This window comes from Diabrotica virgifera, chromosome 8, assembly GCF_917563875.1.
Source record: "Diabrotica virgifera virgifera chromosome 8, PGI_DIABVI_V3a".
NCBI classification, from domain to species: domain Eukaryota; kingdom Metazoa; phylum Arthropoda; class Insecta; order Coleoptera; family Chrysomelidae; genus Diabrotica; species Diabrotica virgifera.
In genome coordinates, this window is record NC_065450.1 from 141,345,177 (window position 1) to 141,372,834 (window position 27,658).

At 31.7% G+C, this 27,658-nt stretch overlaps 1 protein-coding gene across 1 annotated transcript in view; it reads left to right on the forward strand.

The window, feature by feature from the left end:
- LOC114344694 (next to BRCA1 gene 1 protein-like) overlaps positions 1 to 27,658 on the forward strand; it is a 118,874-nt gene that overhangs the window by 53,546 nt on the left and 37,670 nt on the right. The window contains exons 6-7 of the mRNA XM_050658466.1: positions 6,968 to 7,138; positions 7,198 to 7,566. Coding sequence (XP_050514423.1) covers positions 6,968 to 7,138; positions 7,198 to 7,566 — 540 coding nt within the window. The remainder of the gene's footprint in view (positions 1 to 6,967; positions 7,139 to 7,197; positions 7,567 to 27,658) is intronic.

Here is a 27,658-nt window from a genome sequence, read left to right on the forward strand (position 1 = left end):
AAACTTATGCCCTTTTAGGAAGCTCTGATGATGGCACGTGATGTGCTGAAAGTACTTAGCTAATTTTTATAAAAATTTTTGAAGTTATACTTCTTTCGGCGCGATTGAGAGTAAAATTTCATAATACTGCGCGCATGCGTACACAGACAGTATGGCGTTTAGTTGCTAATCTTTCAAATTATGTATCAGCCCAAATAAACCATTAAAATAATATATTAGTGATTTTTAGTAAATGTATTATTTATTATAATTTTTGTGTCTTTGGATTTGTCTTCCTTGGGCGTAAAATAATAAAATATCTATTTTTATATTTCACTTGTCACCGTGATGTGTAATTATGTATATCCGAAACGTCAATAACAAGCGCCTTGATAGCCTGGTTGGTAGAGCAATGGACCAGAGATCGCGGGTTCAAATCCCGGACGATTCATATTCTTTTTTTTTTTTTTTATTTTTGGCATTGTTAAGTTTTGGTTAATTTTTTGTATTGTAACTGTTAAGTATATTTATTTCGTTGAAATTATATAATAGAAGTATAACTTCTTACGTGCGTACAAAGTACACACACATTCTTTTTTTTTGAGAACATACACCTGTTTGCCGGTTTCACCTAAATAGTAAAGGACTATATTATATTACGAGGCATGGGCGTATCATTTATTTTTGTATTCAAGTATAGATTAATGAGGAACAGAATAATGGCAATTTTAATGTATCTACATAAATTAATGGTCGTAAAATACTAAACAAATATTTAGCTGTAACAGCGCTGGCATGTGTCAAGACTACTTAAACAGCGTTTCGTATCTGTACATGACATAATATAATGTACCTCCGCCGACCGCCCGAGCGATAACGAATGTCCAAGTCCAAGTAACATGTAAAATATTGGTGTAGTGATTTTGAATAACATATCAATGTGAAATAATTATTTGATAGGCTGTAAAGTTCATTCTGTGTTACTTCCATATATTGTTCAAATATATTTGAAATACTGAGGCGTGTTATTTATAGTTTAACTTGATTACCGGTAAATGTGATATTGAACTGCCCTTATAAATCGCGTCGGGGTGAAATGTTTCAACTGACATTTAGTGCAGTCACTGAAGGTTTTCACCTCCGATTTCGAAGAACCTTCATCGATTTTCATGAAAATTGGTAAGTAATTAGATACCTCAAGGAACAAAGGTGACATGATAGCAACTTGCGCTTTTACCCTGGGGGTGGATGCCACCCCTTCTCGGGGGTGAAAATTATTTTATTAAAAATAATACCATAAGTCGATAGAGGGACAAATTATAAGCAAAATTTGTTATATAAAGTTATTAAAATAAATCAACACTTTTTGAGTTATTAACCTTTAACTACACGCGCTGGCGTATTTTGTACGCCAGATATAAGAATTCTACTGTAAATACATTTAAAAATTTAATTTTTGACCTTGTTTATCTCTCTAACCTATCACTGGAATGTGCTTTACAATTTGGTTTTAGTTTCATTATAATCGGCGTTCTGGGAAGATCGTAATTTACAGTTTATTATTTGTTGTTTCCGGTGGTGGACAATATACGCCACGATTATATTAATATAAGTAGTAATATAAGTACATATTTCAATTGTTTTTTAGTCATTATGGCACAAAATATATTTTTCTTTATAAAAAATACTTCTTCCGTAAAAAATCACATTTCAAAAAAATTTTTATTAGTAGTTTTATTTATCATGGAATCCAGTTATTCCATGATTTCAGTTATAAATCCCAATTGGCTTACTGAGAATTAACTCAAACTATTCACTGATGCCGAATAAGGTTTATAACAAACAACTAAAGTGTATTTTTCAAAAAAAAAAAAAAAAAATAAACAAATCCGCTGTTTTAAGTGTATTTTCTTGTGGCGTATAAAGTACGCCACGCGTGTAGTGGGCGGGTAGTTAAAGGTTAAAGACCAAAGATTTTATTTTTTCGTAAAAAAATGCATGTTTTAAATCGGTTTTTCACGTATAAATCAAAAACTATAAGCTTTTGCGAAAAAGTTATTATTACTGAAATTGAAGATAATAAAAAATTGAATACACTCCTCACATAAAGACCTAAACTATTGTTAGTTCAAAGTGAGTTATTGGCAATTGAATGTGTATTTTTTTCGACGAGTACTCAAATCTAAGTATTCAAGCTTAAATAACGGGAAAACGATGCAATGTATAAAATATTCCTGCTAAACATTTGTCAAAGTACTTCGGAATACCTATCAAATGAGCTTCAGAACAAACTAATAGCGTCAAAATTACGCAAGTTATAATGAAAATAAAAGAACCGTTTCGATTTTTTTAGGAAAAAGTGAAAAATAAAACATATGCCATTTCCACAAAAATTAAAATTTATAGTAATCCTTACATGAATTGATAACAAAGATATGGTCAAATAAACAGCTACCAGCGGAGTGGAATAGCGGTATTATTGTATCGTTACATAAAAAAGGAAATCAGTTAGAATGTGGAAACTACCGCGGAATCACGCTGCTGAATGCAGCATACAAAATAATGTTCAACGTCATTTATGAAAGACTTAGACCACACGCTGAAAAAATAGTTGGCAAATACCAAAGTGGCTTCTGTAGACAGAAGTCAACAATAGACCAGATATTTGTTCTGCGACAGATCCTCGAAAAAACAAGTGAATATAACATCGACACATCATCTCTTCATAGACTTCGAAAGCGCATATGACAATATAAACCGAGAATTCTTAATAAAAGCAATGAAAGAATTTAATATACCAATACAACTAATAGAACTGATAAAAGAATCTCTAAAAGTAGAAAGTAAAATCCGGATACAAAACCAACTAACGGAAACAATAGATGTGAAAAAGGGACTACGCCAGGGAGACGCTCTATCATGCATCTTGTTCAACATCGTACTCGAGAAAATAATGAGGGACACAACAGTCAATACTCGAGGAACAATCATTAATAAAAGCGTGCAAATACTAGCATTTGCAGATGATGTGGACATAATCGCAAGATCAAGAAGCGAGGCATTCAATCAAATAGAACGAGCTGCACAAAATAGTGGCCTTAAAATCAATCAGAACAAAACAAAATATATGCAGGTAAGTAAAAACGCAGAAATAAGGCAGCCACAAAATATAACAATAGGAGAATACAACATTGAGGGGGTAAAAAAACTTTACATACTTGGGATCCCTAGTCACGTCTGATAATAACGTTGCGGAGGAAGTGAAGAGGCGAATATTTATTGCCAATAAAAGTTACCATGGCTTAATCCGGCAACTAAGATCAGATAACGTCGCAAGAAAATCAAAATGCCAAATATACAAAACCTTAATAAGATCGGTACTCACATACGGCTCAGAAACCTGGACACTCACTAAAAGAGAGGAAACATTGCTAGCCACCTTTGAAAGAAAAATCTTGCGACACATATTGGGACCGTGCAAGTCCGGCAAAGCGACCTCTATTTCTACGCTCTGTACTTTTATTCGCACTTTTAATTATATTGGCCAATTATATTAGTCCTGGTTGCTGGATAATTGTCAAGGCCATAGTCCAAAAAAATAATAAGAAGAAAAAATAAGATGCAGGTTATGTTATGCAAACATAAACAATTGTATGTAGTAGATAAAATTAGTTATTAAAATGCAGTACTGCAAGCAAAATATAATTAATTAAATTTACCTTTATATAATAATTGCATATCATATCAGTATTGTGGAGCAATATATAATTTTTTTGCTTCAATGACAGAAGGTATGAAATATACGTCAATTTGACAATTTCAATTGACAATATGAATTATTTAAGATAGTTGCAATATTTCTCCGCGACTCGCGCACGGTCGTTTCTCGTTTCCCTTCCAAGTACTTGCACACCGCGAATACAGGGTGTTAGTAAATAAGTATGAAAAATTTTAAGGGCTAATTCTACATGAAAAATTAATGCCAGTTTGCTCTATAAACATATGTCCGCAAACGCTTAGTTTCGGAGATACGGGGTGTTGAAATTTTTATTTCAAACTGCCAATTTATTTATTGCTCTAAGACCAGTTGAGCTATGAAAATGAAATTTGGTGAGTTTTAGGAGGTAGTTATTACGAATTTTATGACATACAATTAAGAATTTTGTATTCATCATTGGCGCGCGTACGGGCAATGGTCTGAATTATTTTAAAGAAAAAAATAGTACGCCACTGAGATATTTCGAACTAGAAATTATTTTTAAATTCCACGTCTAATTTATGATAAAAAACCTTTCTTGCCTTTTTTTCATATGATGCACCGTTTTTATGCAGAAAAATAAAACATCTTGGCGCATATTTTTCATTTCTTAATACATCATCAAGAACTATCCAATATAATAATACTAAACTAGAACAATAACAGAAAATATTACTAATAAGATTTCAACTAGGTGCAAAGCTGCAAGAAATGTTTAAAATGATCTCCTTTACAGATAGCAGAAGCATTTTATATTCATCATTGGCGCGCGTACGGGTAATGGTCTGAATTTTTTGAAGAAAAAAATAGTACGCTACTGAGATATGTCAAACTAAAAATCATTTTGGAATTCCTCGTTCAATTGACTACAAAAAATCTTTCTTGCCTTTTTTTCATATGCGGCGCCGTTTTTATGCAAAAAATTAAACATCTTAACGTTTACAAAGTATTTGAACTAAGTTTCTATGCATATTAAAACTACCTCAAATACTTGGTAAGCGTTAAGATGTTTGATTTTTTTGAATAAAAACGGCGCCTCGTATGAAAAAAAGGAAAGAAAGATTTTTTGTCGTAAATTGAACGAGGAATTCAAAAATGATTTTTAGTTTGACATATCTCAGTGGCGTACTATTTTTTTCTTCAAAAAATTCAGGCCATTACCCGTACGCGCGCCAATGATGAATATAAAATGCTTCTGCTATCTGTAAAGGAGATCATTTTAAACATTTCTTGCAGCTTTGCACCTAGTTGAAATCTTATTAGTAATATTTTCTGTTATTGTTCTAGTTTAGTATTATTATATTGGATAGTTCTTGATGATGTATTAAGAAATGAAAAATGCGCGCCAAAATGTTTTATTTTTCTGCATAAAAACGGTGCATCATATGAAAAAAAAGCAAGAAAGGTTTTTTATCATAAATTAGACGTGGAATTTAAAAATAATTTTGAATTTGAAATATCTCAGTGGCGTACTATTTTTTTCTTTAAAATAATTCAGACCATTGCCCGTAGGCGCGCCAATGATAAATACAAAATTTTAAATTGTATGTCAAAAAATTTGTAATAACTACCTCCTAAAACTCACCAAATTTCATTTCCATAGCTCAACTGGTCTTAGAGCAATAAATAAATTGGCAGTTTGAAATAAAAATTTCAACACCCCGTATCTCCGAAACTAAGCATTTGCGGACATATGTTTATAGAGCAAACTGGTATTAATTTTTCATGTAGAATTAGCCCTTAAAATTTTTCATAGTTATTTACTAACACCCTGTATAAGGGCACAATAGAAAACGGAATTTGGCGAAGAAGGTACAACTTTGAACTATACAAAATATACCAGGATCCGGATATCATAACATTCATTAAAATAGGACGGCTGCGTTGGATGGGACATGTAGAAAGAATGGAAGAAGGCGAAATACCAAACAAAATATTCAAACAGATGCCAGTAGGAAAAAGAACAAGAGGAAGACCGAAGCTGAGATATTTAGAACAAATAGAAAAAGATATAATAACCTTAAAAATAAAAAACTGGAGAAAAAAAGCACGAAACGGATCAGAATGGAGAAGAATCCTGGAACAGGCCAAGACCCAGAAACGGTTGTCGAGCCAGTGATGATGATGATGAATCCTTACAAGAACTTCTTTATATTAGCATAGTTAATGTTTTCGATAATTTTGACCGGTTTATAATGCATATTTTTGAAAAAAAAATATAATTTAAAAAATCATAATTTTTAAAATTATTGTAATTCTCATATTCTTTTGATAGTAACTCCAAAAATACTCAATATACGTAAAAAATTATATATAATCAAATTTTAGTTTTTTCTGTGGCAAATATTTTACCTGTTTTACTATTTCTATAGGGTAAAAAATAACCGAGATAGAAACGTTTAAATCTTAAATTTTGCTGTGGGAACCATGCAACCGGGGTCATTTAACCTTTTGTTTTTAAAAAAGTAAAGGGTTTAAAAGATTAGGTTCAACGTGCTTAAATAGCACTTGGAATTAACTTCCAAACAGTTTTTAGATGAACCTGATATCGTAAACACGAACGGAGTTATTAAAAAAAAAACAATAACATTTTTTGGAAAAATTTTGTAAAGATAAATTTTGAAAATATTTTGGAGCATAAATTTTAACGCTATCAACATGTTCGGAGGCTCATTTGATAGATATTTTTAAGTACTTTGACAAATGTTTAATAAGTTTATGTTATAAAATGCATCAATTTCCCGTTATTTCAGCTTGAATACTTGAAGTTTTTTACTCGCCGAAAAAAATATACATTCAATTACCTATAACTCACTTTTAGTAAACATTAAAAGGTTCTTAGTAAGGGGTTTATTTCATTTTTTATTAACTTTAATTTTGATAATAATAACTTTTTTGTAAAAACTTACACTTTTTGAGTTATTGATAAAAAATTGGTTAAAAACATGCATTTTTCTCAAGAACAATTAAAATCTTTGATCTTTAATAACTCAAAAACTTTTGATTTATTTTAATAACTTTCTAAAACAAATTTTGCTTGAAATTTGTCCCTATATCGAATTATGGGGTTAAAAGCGCAAGTTGGCACCATGTCACCTTTGTTCCTTGAGATATCCTCTAACCACTCACCAATTTTCATGCAAATCGATGGAGGTTCAACGTAATCGGAGGTAATAGCTCATATCCACGACTCCACTAATTATAAAAACTATACTTACGTTAATCTTTCAGATAATCCTGGTCAATATGAATGCTACTTTAATTTCCATCATCGAGGCCGCCGATTCGGCCATTGGTTGGGCTGCCAAATTATTGTGGATCCCTTTGATTTAAAAGGCAACAAATCAGTTTTGGACACTGCTTATCTTAACCCTGTTACTTGCTACGAAAATATTTGGCAAGGTAAGGTCTACTTTTTAGGTGAAAAGAGGTGAAAATTTGATTTTTAATATATGTTTCAGGTACATCAGTAGCATCAAATGCGTTCAGTTCATCTTTCAACCAATCTACTCCGATTCAAGATGATAAATCCACTGCGCTGCTACCAGAAAACAAACCCGACTTATTTGACTTTTCTGAATCATCAAACATATATGGGGATAAGATTGTTAGAGATATAAGTTCAAGAGTAGAGGATATCAAATTGCAGGATCCCACAGATACAAACTGTAGCAGTGATTCCGATAATCAGAGCATTATCTCATTGCCCGAGAGCAACGATTCCAAAGGGTTACCATCTGAATATGTCGTTGTTCCTATCCCAGATTGTTTCAAGGTCGATGATACTCCACTCGCCAATAAGACTCAAGCAACTACCAAAGTAGAACAACGTAAGTATCTATCAAGTATCTCGGTAGTAATCTTACAGGTTATGTTCATAAATAAATGGCCATAAATTCAAAGCGTGGTGGTGAACCATCGGTTTAAATATAAACCGTTGCAAAAGAAGCTGAAAGAAGAGCCTCCATTTATACTGAAGCATGTTTCAGGGAGCAGATAGATTCAAACAATTAGAACAATTTATCTTTTTCAGAATTTTCACAATTAAGTATAAGCCCACCAAATGACCCTATTTTTTTTTTATAAAAATATACGAAGTCTGTCCGTTTACTTCATCCCATATCTGCCTTTGTTTTCTTTTTTTTTTGTTTTTCAAGCTTTTTGCTTTCCACACTTTTCACTGTTAAATGACCCCACCTAGTCAGCTGTCCTATAAACTCCAATGTGGATTGTGTTTTCAGTTCGTTCCTTATGTCTCTGTTCCTTATTCTGTTCATTTTGATATCGCCTTTTTAAAAACTTCATCTCTAGAGCATGTATGGCTCTTTTGTTGTTCCGTTAGTACCCATGATTCGCTGCCAAAAGTCAGATCAGGTCTATAAACTGCGTTGAAAACTTTCATTTTTGTATTTCTTGATATTTCTTTTCTTCAGATGAATTTTTTGTTCATTGCATGTTACAGTTGTAGCGTTTTCTACTCTCTGCTATTGACCTCTGCTTCTAGAGGTCGTTTTTTCTATTATTAGTCCTAAGTATGTAACAGTTTTAACTTGTTCTATTTTTGTTTCTTCGATTTCTATTAAGTTCTTCTTTTTCTCTCATCTGCGATCTGCATAACTTTTATTTTGTTAATATGTATCTTCATTCCGTTTTCATTGAGTAAGTACTTTTTTCATGTTTCCAAATTATTCTGAAGTTCTTTTTCAGTTTTTTGCATTTAGCACCAAATCGTCAGCAATTACTATCTCCAAGATTTCTAATCTTTGCAGCTTTCTGTACCATACATTCAGGTTTTTATTCCTTGTTGTGCGTTTCTTAATAATTTCGTCCATAAATATTATAAATATTGTTGGGCCAAGTGCTCCTCCATACCTTAAACTACCATACACCTTGTTTTCATTGAGTAAGTACTTTTTTCCATGTTTCCAAATTATTTTGAAGTTCTTTTTCAGTTTTTTGCATTTAGCACCAAATCGTCAGCAATTACTATTTCCAAGATTTCTAATCTTTGCAGCTTTCTATACCATACATTCAGGTTTTTATTCCTTGTGCGTTTCTTAATAATTTCGTCCATAAATATTATAAATATTGTTGGACAAGCTGCTCCTCCATACCTTAAACTACCATAGACCTTGTTTTCATTGAATAGGTACTTTTTTCTATGTTTCCAACTTATTCTGAAGTTCTTTTTTAGTTTTTGTGCATTTAGCACCAAATCGTCAGTAATTACTATCTCCAAGATTTCTAATCTTTGCAGCTTTCTATACCATACATTCAGGTTTTTATTCCTTGTTGTGCGTTTCTTAATAATTTCATCCATAAAATATTATAAATATTGTTGGGCCAATTGCTCCTCCATACCTTAAACCACCATATACTCTAAACATATGTGATGCTGTATTATTATTAATTACGGCGTTATTGTTCTCATTGAAATTTTTTTTTGTATTATTCTAATATTTTTTTTTTATTTATTTACGCTGTAACCACAGGGGTTATTAGCGATCTAAAAAAATTTACAAAAGTAAAGTTAGTAAAAATTACATTAGGTGATACAGTCCAGAGTCTTTAAGATAACTTATTGTGTTTTTAACGTTCATGTTTACTCCTAAGGCTTCCTTTATATTCGTTGGGATGGTATACTTCTTTCTTATTGTTTCGTATGTTTTGCACTCAGTTAATATATGTTTCACGGAAAGTGTTGTTTCACAGTTTTCACACATAGGCGGCACAGTTCGCGTAAAGAGGTGTTTATGTGTTAGGTTGTTGTGTCCCAGCCGTAAACGTGTTATTCTAACTTGGTCGGGTCTGTTCGCTGTTGGTTGGAGCCACGGTTTCACTAATTGTTTGATTTCCTTGAGTTTATTTTGCGACGCATTCCACTTATTTTGCCACGCACTAAACACTTTATATTTTATTTCTGACTTAAGTCATCGGAAGAAACCTCGTTAATAAGAATGGAGTCTTGGCTGAAGGATGCTAAGCGGGCTATTAGATCTACTTCTTCATTTCCTTGTATACCTGAATGCGATGGGACAAACATAAAGTCGACAGTGATCTTATTTTTATTTAGGATCGCTATTTCTGATTGGATATGTAAGGCAATTGGATTATTGGTGTAAAGACGTTTGATAATGCGAAGTGAGCTGAGTGAATCCGTTATTATGAGAGACGGGGATTGTTTTGACTGTTTTATGTGGATGAGTGCTTGTAATATTGCATACAACTCTGCAGTGAATGACGAAATAATAGGCTTGAATTTAAATTTTATTGATGTATTGGGTGTGAGGATGGCTGCACCAACACCGTCTGATGATTTGGATGCGTCAGTGTATATCTTATAGTGATTTTTAAAGGTTTCCATTTCTATTAAGAATGATTGTTTGATTAGGTCTGTTATGGTCTCGCTTTTTTGTATACACTAAGGTTTTAATTTTAGGAATTGGTATTAACCAAGGTGGAGAAGTTGGGGGATAATTTCAGGAAATTGAAGATGTAGGTCATGAAGGTTTCTCCTAATTCTTTCGTAAAATGGTGGATCTAATCTTGTTGCAGAGAAAGTGCCTTGAAATCGATCTGTGAATGTATTGGTATAAGTAGGGTGTTCTTTATTACTGGCTATTTTAGAAGCATATGAGAGAGAAAGATATTTGTATCGTAAACTTAGGGGTGGTTCTCCTGTTAAGCATTGTAAACTTTCAACTGGTGTCGTTCGAAACGCACCTGTAGCTATTCGTAGAGCTGTGTTTTGAACAGTTTCTAAGGTTTTCAATACTGATACTTTGCTTGATGAATAAACTATCGCACTATAGTCGAGTTTGGATCTGACTAAAGACTTATATACGTGTAATAGTGTATTTTGATCTGCTCCCCAGTTTTTGCTGGAAATAGTTTTCATAAAATTTAATCCTGCTTGGCATGATTTTTTAAGTTCTTCTGTATGTTTTTTCCATGATAACTTTTGATCGAAAACCATACCTAAAAATCGGACATTATTTGTGAAACTGAGGGTTTGGTTATATAGCTTCAGATGTGGAGTTCGAGTGTTATGTTTTCGTGTGAATAGAATACATTTAGTTTTTGTCGGTGAGAATTGTAATCCGATAGACCTAGACCATGATTCTAACTGATTGATTGTTTGTTGTAAATGTTTTTGTATACATGTACAGTTTTTTTCTTTGGCAAATAAAACTAAGTCATCAGCGTATAGTCTTCCTTTGACAATCGGTGAGCATTGTTGAAGTATATCGTTTATGGCTATTAGGAAAAGGATTGAGCTTATAACTGATCCTTGTGGTACTCCGTTCTCTTGAACTTTTTTATCTGAGTTAACGTTGTCTGATCGAACTATGAAGCTGCGAGATTGAAGAAAATTTGATATAAATTTTAACATATTTCTTCTGATATTCCAATTATGCAATTTCGTTATGATATTGAATCGCCACACAGTATCGTAAGCTTTATTAATATCAAAGAAGACTGCGGTACAATCTTGCTTATTTGCAAATGCTTCATGTATGCCTGACTCTAAGTCTATTAAGTTGTCTACATTGGATCGATTTTGCCTAAATCCGCTTTGTTGTGGGATAAGAAGTTTTTGTTGTTCTAAATACCATCTCAGTCTTTTATTTACCATTTTCTCTAACACTTTACATATAATATTGGTTAAAGATATAGTTCGATATGATTCTGGTGATGTCCGGGATTTATCAGGTTTGAGAAGAGGTAGTATTATTGCTTCGGACCAGGTTGAAGGGAAAACCTGGTTACTCCAGATTAAATTATAAAGGTCTAATAATAAATTTTTTCCGTTGTCTGGAAGATGTAGTAGAAATGCTAGGGGGATACCGTCTGGTCCCGGGCTTGAATCTTTCGAACAGTTTAAGGCTTCAGCAAGTTCTATTAGGGAAAAAGGAACGTTGAGGTTGTGAATCTCATGTTCGTCGAATCCCAGTATGTTTTTTCTTACGTTGTTTTTATGCATTTTGAAATCGTCAGTGTAATTTTCATCACTGGAATTTAACTCGTATTGGTCTGCTAACATATCTACGATTTCTTTTCTATCACTAATTATTTTGTTATTTTTTGCCAGAAAAGGAATTTTATATGGTTGGTTTTTACCAGAGATTTTCCTCAAGTTTCTCCAAACTGTACTTATTGCTGAAGAGGTATTTAGAGATGAGATGAATTTTTTCCAGGATTCTTTTCTATTCTTTTTTAGAATGTATCTTGTAGTCCTGTCGCCAGGGGGGGTACAACGGCCTCCTGTATTCAGATGGACTTACCCAAGTTTTTTTTATGTATTTTGACCCGTAGAACACGAATTTTTTGGGTAACAGTTGATCCGGATGTCGATAAGATTGTTATAAACAAAGAAGTTGAGGAATTATATAACAGCGATTTCTCGCAAAACAAAACATGTTTTTGTATTTTTTGGGCCATTCTAACCAAAAAGTGTTCCTACAAATTTTTTCGTAGGATGCATAGTTTTCGAGATAAACGCGGTGGAACTTTCAAAAAATCGAAAAATTGCAATTTTTGTACCCGAATAACTTTTGATTAAAAAATAAAATAGCAATTCTGCTTACCGCATTTGAAAGTTCAAGTCAAAGTATATCGGTTTTAGTTATTTGCGTTGCTAAAAATTTATTATTTTATTGTTAAACAAAAGTATAAACGCCTAGTGCTGGAGTGATGTTTTCAATGATTTCTCATTTAAAATCGAACGAGTAGGTAGAGTAGGTACAAGTGCAAGCGAGGCTATTTCTACGTAGCATGCATGTAAACGCATGTATTAGGCACGGGAAACACTATGTGTTTATAGCTTTTTTTAGCAATAAACACATAAATTTTTAGTAATGTATATATTCGAAACCGATAGAATTTGACTTGAACTTTCAAATGCGGTAAGCAGAATTGCTATTTTATTTTTTAATCAAAAGTTATTTGGGTTCAAAAATTGCAATTTTTCGATTTTTTGAAAGTTCAACCGCGTTTTTGCGGCTAGAATGGCCCAAAAAATACAAAAACATGTTTTGTTTCGCGAGAAATCGCTGTTATGTAATTCCTCAACTTCTTTGTTTATAACAATCTTATCGACATCCGGATCAACTGTTACCCAAAAAATTCGTGTTCTACGGGCCAAAATACATAATAAAAACTTGGGTAAGTCCATCTGAATATAGGAGGCCGTTGTACCCCCCCTGGCGACAGGACTATTGCCTCAGCTCGTCGTTTTTTGTATTCCGTTGTGTTGTCGTCTGTTTTGTAACGCTTTAGTTTATTGAAAGCTTTCTGATACTCTCTTGTAGCTTGGCTGCATTCAGGTGTCCACCATGGAAGAGGCTTATGTTTCTTCAATATTTTTGTTTTTCCTACATATGTCACTGCGGCTGCTGTGATGGTTTGTAAAAATGTACTTAAAAATTTGTCAATGTCGTTTGATGGTGTGAAGTTGGTTTGGTTAATGTCCTGTTCGATTTGTTTGGTAAAGTTAGTCCAATCAGCGTTTTTAATATTCCACTTTGGGATAGACGACTCAATATTTATTGTGTTCTGATGTGTTAAAGAAATTATAATGGGGTAGTGGTCACTACCGTATAAGTAGGGTAGTACGACCCATGTTAACGTGGTGGACAAAATTGGGTCACACAGAGTAATATCAATTGCAGATGTTGTGCCATTTTGGATGTTGAATCTGGTTGGTCTTCTGTCGTTAAGTAGATTCAGATTTTGGGATGTTATAATGTCCTCTATAATACGACCTTTCGGGTTGAGTTTTATGGAGCCCCACATCGGATTGTGGCCGTTAAGATCTCGGACGATAATTATAGGTGAAGGAATTTGTTCCAAAATAGCTGTTAAATCTTCTTGGGAAATGGTTTGATTTGGTTGGATATACATATTACATATATAAATCTTTTGAGGTATATTTATTGCGATAGTTATTAATTCAATATTATTTGAAGTCACTGGTAACTGTGTGCTCATGAATTTTTCATCTACGTAAATTGCTACTCCTCCACTGGCAATGTTTTGGTTTAATCTGTTGTTGTAGAAACATGAATAATTACGAAAGTCATATACGTGGCTTGAATTTTTGAAATTTGTTTCCTGTAGGCAGATAATAGATGGGTGTGTTTCAGAGATAATATGTTTAAGTTTTTAGAAATGGGTATAGAACCCATTTAAGTTCCATTGAAGTAGAGAAGTGAATTTAATTATTCTTTAGAGGAGTTTACAGATGTGTCGGAGTCTTCTCCCGACCATGTAGTTTTTACTGCAGTTAGTAAACCTATGTGTTTGCTAAGTTTTCTCATTAATCTGGTGCTTTTGTTTTTCATTTTTTTTGTCGGTATAATATGGATGTAATTCTGTTAGAAACTTTATAAGTGCCTGAGAGTCTTCTGAGTATAATTTTGTTGTGCTGATTATGTCTTTTGCTCCTTGTATATTTTCGAATAAATCCACTACTTGATCAAAGCTTAACAATTGTGTTTCGCTTTCTAGATATTCTCTAACTGGTTCTAGAAATGTCTTAAGATTTGTTATCTCATCTGTTAAGTTTTTGTCGTCAGTTTTGGTTTTTTTCTTTAATTGAAGTTTAGGTTTTTTGAATTCGTCTTCGGCGGGTGGCGATGTTGCATCTTCTAAGGTTTTTTTTCCTGTTCCTTTGTCCGAAGTTATTTGGGGTTTGTGAGTATTCATATGTGTATTTTTGTTTAGAGGTAAGTGTTGACTTGTTTCAGGTGAGGTTGATTTTTGTTTTTGGATATTATAGGATGACTCAGACGATGTAGGTGTTGCGATTGTAGTGTTGACTGAAGACGTGGTTAAATGTATGAATGTATGTTGTAGTGACAGTTGTTGGGTTGGGTTGATTGATAAATACGGGATGGCTACTGTTTGTGATGTGGTTTGAGAAGACATAGTAAGTGTGTAGGGAGTGGTATTTGAAATTGTGGGAGTATTTTGTGGATTATCTTGTTGAGTATGATTTATTGGTGAAGTTTGTTTCATCTCTGTTTGCACTGCGTTATCATTGGAAGGATGGTTATGAGATGAAATATTTGGACAATTAGCTGCCTGGTGTCCAGTTAATTTGCATTTGAAACATGTATCGTTTTGGGCTATAAATATGCGGTATGATGTTTGTTCTAACTCGACAATAAAAGATTCAGGTAATACAAAGTTGCCTGGCAAAGGTGAAATGAAAATTTGTCGTCGGAAGCTTAGAATGTGACTGAAAGCAGGATTGGTTGCTCCTATTCGTAGGTATGATATGTCTGAGAGAGGATTTAGACCTAGTTTTATTAATTCATCTTTAATTAAGTTGGAAGGTATACTTGGACATACACCGGACAGAATTAAGCGGACTGATGGAGTTATTAATCTTCTTGCTTCTAGTATATTTCCATTTACTTTTATCTTCTTTGTTTCTGTTATGAATTTATCTACTAAGTTTTTAGATGATAGATATATGCATATTCTACCGTTTGATATACGGGATGTGAAAATTATATTTCTTGGTTCTATATGCTGACTCAATCCTTCAAGATAGTCATTAATTGTACAATTCTCCAGAGTGTTAAATAAAATGGCTTGACTCTGTCTGGGGTTAATATATTGCTTGGTTGGCTAACTGCTTTTGAATATGATGCAACTTGTTGTGGTTGACTGGAAGATGAAATCTTTAAATGTCTTTAAAATCTAACACCGGTGTTGTCTTACAGCTTTCGTTGCGATATCCGTTCATGGAATTGGATAATATACAGATAATTGTCGTGATTTATTGAAACATTCAAATCCAAATAGACATAAATAATAAATTTTATCTACTCACAATTAAAATATTCCGTATAGAAATCACTTTCACTAGTAGTTTTTACTTTAATTACTTTTAAATAGGTTTCAGTAATTACTATTTAACTAGCTCGATAACCGAAAACACTTGTTTATCGGTAGCTGTCTAAGCATCGAATCATTATAATATATTGTTTCCCATTCCTTTTTCTCTTAGTATTTATTTTCCATAGTTTCTATCTCTGTAGCTTTTTGTAGGTTTTTTTTAAGTCGAGAATTGCTACGTATACTTTCTTTTTTTCTTGCAGGGCTTTTTGTGTGCTGTTTTAAAGTAAATATATGATTGTGCTTCGTCTAATGTGCGTTCTGTCATTGTTTTTAAATATTTGGTTATTTTTTTAATGACTTTCATACATATACTAGGGCGGTCCGATAAGTACAGCTGGTTCCTAAAAAAACTGATACGACTCTTAAAGCGTATTTTGTAGAAAATTGAGCAGTGTATTTTGAAGTATTTACATGCTGTCACTGCCAAATCTTAACATTTGTCAGATAACTTATTCTGTTCAACCTCAAAAAATGACTCCACATGCTAGCAAAGAACTAAAAGCAAGAATTGTAACGAAGATGGAAGATGGTTGGTCACTAGAGAGTTATTGCCAACGTCTTTTAAGTCGACCTGTAATAAAAGATCCTTTATTTTGACATATAAGCATGCGCAGTATTGCGTCTTTTATTTTTGTCTTTTAATAAAATACAGGCCGCCTGTATTTAAGGAAAATTAGAGGACACCTTTATTTTAATAAAAGTTCCTTTATTTTGACATAACGTGTCAAAAATGTGAAGAAAGGTCTAACTTCACTTGTATTTTGAATTTATCTTGTGATTCTTTGGATTGATAATTTATGTATTGTGGGATTGATATTTGATTAAACTTTCATCATTAAAGTTGTATGTTGGGACCTGTTGGGTTTTATTTATTAAAAACAACTCTAAGTAATATTCTGAGATATAGATTATTGATGTTTTGACCCAAACGAATATAGAAAAGAACATTTTATTGAAGCTTGAGTTATTACAAGAAGTTGTAAAAAGGAATATTACCTAAATAATTTTAAATTGTTACTAATTACAATGATCAGACTTAAAATATCAGTAACTCGTTTATTAAACTCAATATATTTTACATTTTTCTATAGAAATAAATATTTATTGAAGATATAAGAGATTGAAGATATAAGATCAATAAATTTTAATGAAAGTTAGGATTTGTTAAAATTCTAGATTCAAAATAGAGTTCTATTCAACAGATATATAACAACAGGTTAACAAAATAAAACAAAGGTTCAAGTATTTATTTTTGAAAATTTAATCTTTTATAGATAAGAATCTATAAAGTTTTTAATCAAAAGTATTAATACACTTTCATTTTCATGCCATCTTCTTCTTCTGGTTCTTATCCGTTTCGAATGTTGGAAATCATATAGCAATCGTAACCTTGCTATAGTCGGTTCGCTAAACTCAGACGCATCTGGCTAGATATTTTAGTCGATATTTTTTTTGTTTTTTGCCAATTTTGCAAAAATTGGCAAAATTACTAAATATTTAGTGATTATTAACTATTTAAAAATTATTTTTTGCCAATTTTGCTAAAATTGGCAAAATTACCGACTAAAATATCTAGAAAGTTGCGTCTGAGTTTAGCGAACAGACTATAGCTGCGATTCGAAACAGTTCCATTGATATTCTCCCTCTACCAGGTCTTCGCTTACCTTTGACTGTACCTTGCAATATGTACTGCAGCAGGGAGTAACGGTGCTGATTTATCATATGTGTCCCAGATACTGCAGTTTTATGCGTTTAATGGTAAACACAATCTCCAATTCCTTCTTCATTCTTCCTTGTTCGTGATCCATTTCATGCCATCAGTATTTGTTTATTTAAACATTGCCAAAAAAATTAATAAAAACCAGCATAAAGCTTAATTCTTCTATTATCTTTTTGTATATCGGGAAGTTTATCTGACAGATTAGAGGTCTATTCATTTTCAGATAACTAATTAATGGGAAGTTTATATAACAGTATCCTTAGTATCTGTCTTTTCAGCTCCGGATAACTAGTTAACGGGAAGTTTTTCTCTGTCAGATATCTATTAGTATCTAATCTGTCAGATAAACTTCCTGATAACTAGTTATCCATAGGTGAAAAGAAAGAAAGAGAGGGCCAAATGGATAAATATCAAACGCCAATAGCATGTATGTATATATTTATAAATTTATTATTTAAAACCTGCTAATGATCATAAAATACTTAAAATCAGTCACCAATATAATATTTATATTTATTTATAAATTTATTAACAAACTGCAGTCCAATAAAAATAAAATTAGTTTAAGCGCTAGCTTTAAATGTCGAACAATAATTTTAAACAAACACACACACAATTTAGTCGCATTAGATTAGCTCCTGGTTGAAAATGTACTGCCACAGCTTCTATATCAATATCAACAGCACACTCATTTGCCAGTATTTCAACGTTTTCTCTATTATGTACTACTGCAATATGTAAAACTGAACAAGCTGCATCTCATTACATATGGTAAAATGGGAAATCTCTTCACAATACCAAATGTTCTTTCAATAACAATTCTTGAAGGGATTTGTGATGGATTATAAAAACACAACTTCTGTCTGAAAATTCTGGAATGGTGTCATTCGGTAGTTGTAGTTGAGGAATGGATATCCACTATTCCCTAATAATATATTCTCCAGAAATTCCCCATTACATATACCCATAATGCAAAAGTATTTAAAAACTCCTAAAATAGTATTTCTAATTTATTGCACTTCCATATTATTGAACGATTAGTATTATGGGATATATTATGTTGTTCTCTAAACATCTTTAAATGACAAAATAATTAGATTTAACGTTTTACTCTTCAATTATCTTATTTTAATTTATATCGACAAATGGAATTTTATAGGTTATTTTTATATTTACAAAAATATTTCATGTCATTTGTCAAAATAAAAGATTCTTTAACTGCGTTTGCAATACCACTCTTTTAGACCCGTCCTGTATTTGTCCTTTATTAAAGTATCCTGTAATAAAGGATCCTTTATTTGCCGGTGGCAATAACTCTCTACTATCTGCCGTAGTGAACCATTTGAACGTAAGCAGAACAACAGTTTTTAATATTAATAAAAGATGGAGAGAACAAGAAACTCTCGAAAGAAAGCAAGGTTCTGGAAGACCAAAAATATCTACCGCTCATGAAGATCGTACGCTTTTGGAGAGATTAAAAGACAATCCTTTTGAAGATGCGAAAACTGCAAGAACTATGTCACAGTTTCTGGGAAGAAAGGCAACAACTTGCCGCAGAATTAAAGCATCGCGTCTTAGGTACCGAACTGCAGTAAAAAAACAAGATCTTATACCACAACAGAAGCAATCAAGACTCACATGTGCTTTAAACCATTAGCTACAAAATCAAGATTTATCTTTTAATTTGGTTACAATTCTTGCTTTAATATATTGTTGATAGCCTAATAAAATAAAAAAAAGTCAAAATGTAAATTCGTACAGGTTGAAACAAATTTTATATCAAAGTTTAGGTGGGTACAAAAGATATTTTCAAGAAAGTATCCAAATCATACAAGGGGATCATTGTTTAAATAATTAAAAAGGGGTCATTTTTGCAAAATAAACACTTCTTTAACTGCTGAGGTAATTCACTTATTAATGAAAGTCTACGGGATTTTTTTCTGCAAAGTTCAACGGTAAATCTTTCGTATAAGACTTACTAAATTAAATTGGACCCCCTATTTATTTAAATAATTGTATATAAAACTGAAAAAACAAATTTGCAAAAAATTATTTTTAGCGTTTTAAATAAGCAATATAAAATATCTGATTTTACACACTATGTTGCGCTATGTGACCCATATTAAGCAAAAAAAAATTGGTCGAAAAATATTTAATATTTTTTGAGATATTGAATTTGTTTATTAAATGTTACTATATTTTCAGTTGCAAAAACGCGGTTGTTGCCAAAGAAATATTCACCTATATAAGATCTCATTATTTTTATTTTTATGTATGTTTTCGATAAATGTATTGATAAATTCAAATTTCAATTAAACTCCCCCCTAAAATGGCATTTGAAAATTATTCAAATTTGTTTAGAAATCGTTTTTTTAATAACATCGTGGGGATTAAATATTTTAAAATGCCGTTTCAATAATTGGGTTTCTGGGAATTTTTTACTAATTAACAAAATTTTTTTGTCGTTTTTTCTTCTTCTTTTTTTCTTGGAGTTATATTACTATGGGCCCTTTTAGGGTTAAATTTCATTAAGAATGCCGAATCTCTAAGTTGTAGATTCTAGACCTAAAAATATTAAGATTTACCTAAAATCACTTAAATAAAATGTGGCTATTTACTGAGTTACAGGGTGTTTTATTTAAATATTTAAAAATTGTTGTTACTAAGTACTTTAAAACTATTTGACGTATCCTTATCATACTTGGCAGAAAGTGTGGCTATTATACGCCCTACTAAATTGTGATTAATAAGCGTTTCTAGCTAGTGCCAGAGGCGTACGCCAGGGGATAGTGAATGATTGACCCTTCCCAAATTCTACGCCACTGGGTGAATTACTATTTTAGCGAAATTTTTCGATTCTCCAATACTTTGTATGTAAATAACCTTATTGGTATCGATAAAGTCATTAGTTTTCGAGATATTGGAAGTTTAAAATAAATGAATGAATGAATCAAAATAACTGTGCTGTTTCATTTTTCACGTCCAATATCTCGAAAACTAATGACTTAATCGTTATAAGTAAAGAGTATATTATTTACATAGAAAGTATTGGAGAACCTAAAAATTCCGCTAAAATAATAATTCGCTCAGTGGCGTAGAATTTGGGAAGGGTCAACTATTAACTATCCCCTGTCGTACGCCTCTGGTAGTAGCTATAAACTTTGTTTATCAAAATTTAGTAGACTGTATAGTACCCACACTTTCTGCCAAGTATGATAAGGATGCGTCAAATAGTTTGACAGTACTTGGTAAAAATAATTTTTAAATTTTTAAATAAAACACCCTGTAACTCAGTAAGTAGCCACATTTTATTTAAGTGATTTTAGACCAATCTTAATATTTTTAGGTTTATAATCTACAACTTGAAGATTCGACATTTTTAATGAAACTAAACCCTAAAAGGGCCCGTTGTAATGTAACTCAAAGAAAAAAAAAAGAAGAGGAAAAAAAGACAAAAAAATTCGTTAATTAGTGAAAAATTCTCAGCAACCCAATTATCTAAACGGCATTTCAAAATACTTAATCCCCGCGACGTTATTAAAAAAACGATTTATAAACAAATTTGAATAATTTTCAAATGCCATTTTAGGGGGAAGTTTAATTGAAATTTGAATTTATCAATACATTTATCGAAAATATACATAAAAATAAAAATATTAAGATTTAATACAGGTGAAAATTTTTCTGGCAACAACCGCGTTTTTGCAATTGAAAATAGAGTAACATTTAATAAACAAATTCAATATCTCAAAAAATATTAAATATTTTTCGACCAATTTTTTTTTAATTAATACTGATAACATAGCGCAACTTCTCCTGTAAAATAAGATATTTTAGAGTGCTTATTTAAAACGCTAAAAATAATTTTTTGCAAATTTGTTTTTAAAGTTTTATGTCTAATTATTTAAAAAAATGGGGGGTCAAATTTAATTTAGTAAGTCTTATGTGAAAGATTTACCCTTGAACTTTGCAGAAAACAATCCTATATACCTTCATTAGTAATCGAATGACCTCAGAAGTAAAAAAGGAATTTTTTTTGCAAAAATGACCCTTTTTTAATTATTTAAACAATGATCCCCTTGTATGATTTGGATACTTTCTTGAAAATATCTTTTGTACCCACCTAATGATATAAAATTTGTTTCAACCTGTACGAATTTACATTTTGATTTACATGTAGTGTAATTTTATTTTACTAGACTATGAGTTAAGTCGTTTGTTTTATACCTTAATAATAATAAAACTAATAACAACAACCCTATTTTATGTAAAAACTATCATTTATATACCTACTCTTTATAAATTGCAGGAATTCAAAATAATATAAAAATTTAGACCTTTTTTTTATTGGCTTTAGGATTAGACCATGCGGCCAGAAACAAAGTAAATAGTACATACATATAAACATAATATACAGGGTGTAACAAAAATATAGGTCATAAATTTAATCACATATTCTGGGACCAAAAATAATTCGATTGAACCTAACTTACCTTAGTACAAATGTTCACATAAAAAAAAGTTACAGCTTTTTAAAGTTACAAAATGAAAATCGATTTTTTCGAATGTATCGAAAACTATGGGAGATTTTTTATTGAAAATGGACACGCGGCATTCTTATGGCAGTAGCATCTTAAGAAAAAATTATAGTGAAATCTGGACACCCCATAAAAATTTTATGGGGGTTTTGTTCCTTTAAACCCCCCCAAACTTTTGTGTACGTTCCAATTAAATTATTATTGTAGTACCATTAGTTAAACACAATGTTTTTAAAACTTTTTTGCCTCTTAGTACTTTTTCGAAAAGCCAGTTTTTATCGAGATATTTCGAATATTTGTCAAATCCACCACATATTTGTATATGGTTAAGTACGATTATGGAGACTGTAATAATATGAACATTTATTTATAATTTACATTTTTAGGGATATTTTGAACCATTATAAAAAAGAAGTCACATCTCGATAAAAGGTGCCTTTTCGAAAAAATACAAAAAGCCAAAAAAGTTTTAAAAACACTCTGTTTAACTAATGGTACCGCAGTAATATTTTAATTGGAACGTACACAAACATTTGGCGGGTTTAAAAGAACAAAGCCCCCATAAAATTTTTATGTAAACATATTGAAAAATAAGCCTCAACTCGATAATAACTGCCTTATCGAAAAAATACTAAGAGGCAAAAAAGTTTTAATAATATTGAATTCAACTAATGGTACTACAATAATAATTTAATTGAGACGTACACAAAAGTTTGGGCGGGTTAAAGGGAACAAAATCCCCATAAAATTTTTATGGGGTGCACAAATTTCTATAATTTTTATTTAAGATGTTCCTGCCATAAGAATGCCACATTTCCATTTTCAATAAAAAATCTCCAATAGTTTTCGATATATTCGAAAAAATCGATTTTCATTTTGTAACTTCAAAGGGCTGTAACTTTTTTTATGTGCATATTTGTGCTAAGGTAAGTTAGGTTCAATTGAAAGTATTTTTGATCCCTGAATATGTGATTTAATTTATGACCTGTATTTTTGTTACACCCTGTATATCTTATCTAAACTATCTAATTACTAATCTAAGTTAAGGTTATCTAAGTCTGACCTTTTTGTTAAGAATAGATATAATAAAAATTTTATTTTCAAATTTAGACCTTAATAATTATAACAAATTTATGACTTAACATAATATGTAATCAGTTGTTTATTTTATTATTTTTTTGGCATAATAAATATAATATAATGTCAAATCAATCAAATACACTGCTCAAAATGATCATATCTTACTAAGAGTCGTATCAGTTTTTTTAGGAACCAGCTGTACTTAGCCTTCAAAAGAAAAACGAAAATTTTCGAAAAGCGGCGATTTATTTTTGAACGTAGTCTCCTTTTAGCTGGATACACTTGACCCAACGATTCTCCACCTTCTTTAACCCGTCTGAAAAATACCTTTTCCTGAGGTCGGCAAAGTAGGCTTCCGTGGCGGTGATGAACTTTTTATTCGACTTAAATTTCTGCCCGGCGATTGACTTTTTCAAGTTTTTTTTATGGCATAGACTTGGGTGTAAATTGGCCAGTCACAACTTTTTTGTTTTCTATTCGTACGTAAAGAAGGCAATGAGGTCCTTAGAGTTCCATAGCAAACTCTTCCACAGCTCTCTACTCAGTTCAAAAGCTGCGCCGCTATGGACTATCCAAGTTGCTCATTACATTTTTCCATTATACATCTTCTTCTTCTTCTTTTTCCATATGTACATAATATATCAAATTATCAGGATTAATAAATTTAGAGGTTAATTTTAGTTTCACAGATAAATTTCATTAAACGATCATATATATTTTTGCTGTTCAGAGACAATAGATAGGATATGTTGAAAGGTGGAAAAACATTACATTTTATTAAATTTTCGATTAAATTATAGCTGTGTGGAATGTATTTTGTGCACTCAAAGAAAGTGTGATTCAAATCACCCACCTTCTGACATTCAGTACAAAGATTTGAATCAAAAACTTTAATTCTTGCTAGATGTAGAGGGAAACATGCATGTCCAAACTTCATTCTGATTAATGTTGTTATATATCTTCGAGGTACTACATAATTTTTAAACCAATATATATTTGGAACAGAAGGCTGAATCAGTGAATACTGAGATTTGGATTGTTTACAAAGATCTCGCTATGATTGACTCCACTGATTTTTAACTCGATGCTTAATAGTGTTAACTAAATCAGATATGCAAAACTTACGATTATTTGAAGTACCATACTCAATAGCTTTTTTAGCCAAACTATCAACATATTCATTATGCGTTAGTCCTTGACCCATAAAAAGTTCACTCTTCTTTTATTTTTATGAATTTCAAAAAGGATTTTCTTAATTAGTAGGATATAAATATTTGAATTGTTATTGGGAAAATCTATAGTTTAAATAGCAAGAAGAACAGAGAGTGAATCCGAAATAATTGTTGCAGATAATCTTCTGATTCTTTAAAATACTGCAGGGCCTCATAAATTGCTATGGCTTCAGCACTGAAGGTAGAAAAATCATGGCCTAACTTGAAACATTTTTTCTGTTTTAGTAGCAGGTATGTAAAAGGCACATCTAGTGCCAACTAACGTCTTAGATGCATCTGTATACATATTTACAGAGTCTGGCCAATTCCCTAAGAATGTTCTTAAGATTGTTCTTTTTCAAGTTTGGAAACAAAAAAGTCATACTGGCCCAAATTTGGCGAATGCGTTGGATGAAACAGCAGTTTGTTGTCCAATTCGACCAATTTGGCCATGACGATGGCGGAAGTGTGAGCTGGACCGTTGTCATGGTGGAAGAGTATTTTTTCTTCCCCAATTAGGGATGTTTTTCTGAATATTCGGCGTCGAATCACTTCGAAGTGGATATAGATCACACCTTGTAAATCTCAGAAAATGTTGGCTATCATCTTTCCGGCCGATTGTACAGTCTTCGCCCTCCTCGGAGCAAGTTCGCGGGGTGATGTCCATTGATCGACTGTTCCTTGGCCTCTGGTATATACCAGTGGAACCATTGGAACAAGTGGAAACATTGTTTCGTCGATGGTTATGAAAGAAAATAGAAACTCATTTGAAGAGCTCAGGGCTAAAAGGATGAGGTTCCAAAAAAACAAGTTTTGAGAAATTAGATTTTTAAGTTTTAAAACTAAATATAAAAATAATTAACAGAAAGGGCATTTAATTTTGGTTACTAATTCATGCAGTAACTTACAGGGTATGTATAGGTTATGTTTTTGGGCTACCAAATTACTATAAATATAAATTGATTTATCTTTTTATGTCATGAAATCTCGGGCTAAATGGATGAGGGTCCACTACACTAACGTGTCTTAATTTTCAAAAGTAATATCATACAGATCTGCTCCTGTTGATTACACAAAACAAATACAGTAGACGATTATTAGTAATGGATACAATGAAAAGCTTTAAGCATGTGGCAGTGCGTCAAAATATGAGCAATGAGATTTTACAGGGCAAGATTTTTTCAAATGCTGAATATCGACTTATTTTGCTTTATTTAAACGTAAAAGCTCTGGCAGGTGAAAACAGCCTTCTTGTAGTACAGCTTGTTTCCTCTTAGGCTTAGTAACAATACTTCATTTAGACCATTAACAGTCTGACGACATCAGAGTCATAGATCAGACATCATAGTAACATCATTCGAGGGTGATGAGAAACGATGCTTAGTTGCGGATGTTCCTGTCACACTCGAGGTACCTAAGTACAAGTGACCTCTAATTGGTAAAAACATTGTTATTTTATCAAGTCTCTTAGTATAGTATAGTTAAAAAGTTAGTTAACCATACAGAAAATGGCGTAATTTTTGTTCTGACCTGCGCTGGAATCGCAGAAAATTTTAAGCTCTTTTACTTGCAAGTCATTGCAAAATAAAATCCCAAAGCAAAGAACAAAACATCTGAGCAACAAATAGCACTAATAGCAGAGACCTCCGTGGTCAGCAATCTGAACTAGTAGACCAGGGCCCATCTGTAAAAATATTAGTACATTTGGACGTTGAGAGGTGACTCAAATTTTTTTGCAGAAATTGCTTGAAAATAACTCAAATAATAATATTTGAATTATCCTCCCTCTCAAAAAGGTCCGGAACATTGTTTAAATAATCAAAATGTCAAAAAATGAAGGAAAAATTCGATTTTTTTCTTCGTTTTTTGATTATAACTTTAAAAGTATTCATTTCCTAGAAAACTTGTACTGACATAAATGTTGCATAATTAAATTTCCTACAATATAGAATTGGTTAACAATTTAAAAAATAGTCACCCTTGTTGCAAAATAGCAATAATTGCGAAATCACCATAACAAAAACAAGTATTCGCATTTTACGTTTTTCAACCATTTATGCTACACTTAGGAACTTCACATTTCACCCAGAAAAACTTTATGATACAGTAAAACAATACTGTAAATTTCATTAAGATCAGTTCAATAGGTTTTGCGAAATAAATTTTGCAATCCAGCTTTCGCAAAAAAATTCATTTTTTCAAAATGTTACAGGACTGAAAGTAAAGCAGATAGCAAGTTGAATTTTTTTTTGTGTAAGAGTGTACCTTTCATTTGCAATTTGCAAAATGAAAATCGATTAACTACCACGGCGTCAGGAATTTTTTTAAATAAACATTAATTATTGGTGCTACGCACAGGACAGCGGATAGTTTACTCTGATTGGGCATTTCAATGACTAATGACCTTTGATAATGATTAATACATTTTAATTATTATTACATTTCGATATGAATAAATAAATTTGTTTATTGCAAAATAAAAACAAATACTCTATCCTTTGAAATAACACTTTTTTTAGCAAAAACTTTCTGTGTTCATATATTCTAAATTAGAGAATAAAAGTTAATTATTTTTAAACATATGCAATTGTTTAAACAATATTTCACAAACAGTAATAAAATTAGTTTGATTTTTGTGGAATTAAAATATTAAAATACAACAAAATATAGAGTAAGAAAATAATATATTAGATATAGATTGGAAGAACTTTTAGTGGAAATCAACTTGTGTGAATCGAACACCGCTGTCCTGCGCGTAGCACCAAAAATGTTTATTTAAAAAAATTCCTGACGCCGTGGTAATTAATCGATTTTAATTTTGCAAATTGCAAGTGAAAGGTACAGTACACTTCTATAAGCAAAAAAAAATTCAACGTGCTATCTGCTTTATTTTCAGTCCTGCAACATTTAAAAAAAATGATTTTTTTGCGAAAGCTGGATTGCAAAATTTATTTTGCAAAATCTATTAAACCGATCTTAATGAAATTTACAGTGTTGTTTTAGTATATCATAAAGTTTTTCTGGATAAAATATGAAGGTCCTAACTGTAGCATAAATGGTTGAAAAACGAAAAATGCGAATACTTGTTTTTGTATGTTTTTTTTTCGCAATTATTGCTATTTTGCAACAAGGGTGACTATTTTTTAAATTTTTAACCAATTCTGTATTGTAGGAAGTTTAATTACGCAATTTTCATGTCAGTACAATTTTTCTCAGAAATGAATAGTTTTAAAGTTATAATCAAAAAACCAATAAAAAAATCGAATTTTTCCTTCCTTTTTGGACATTTTGATTATTTAAACAATGTTCCGGACCTTTTTGAGAGGGAGGATAACTCAAATATTATTATTTGAGTTATTTTCAAGCAACTTCTGCAAAAAAATTGAGTCACCTCTCAATGTCCATCTCAAAACAGATGCGCCCTGGTCTATAGGTGGACTGTCATCCTTTTAGCCTGCATATG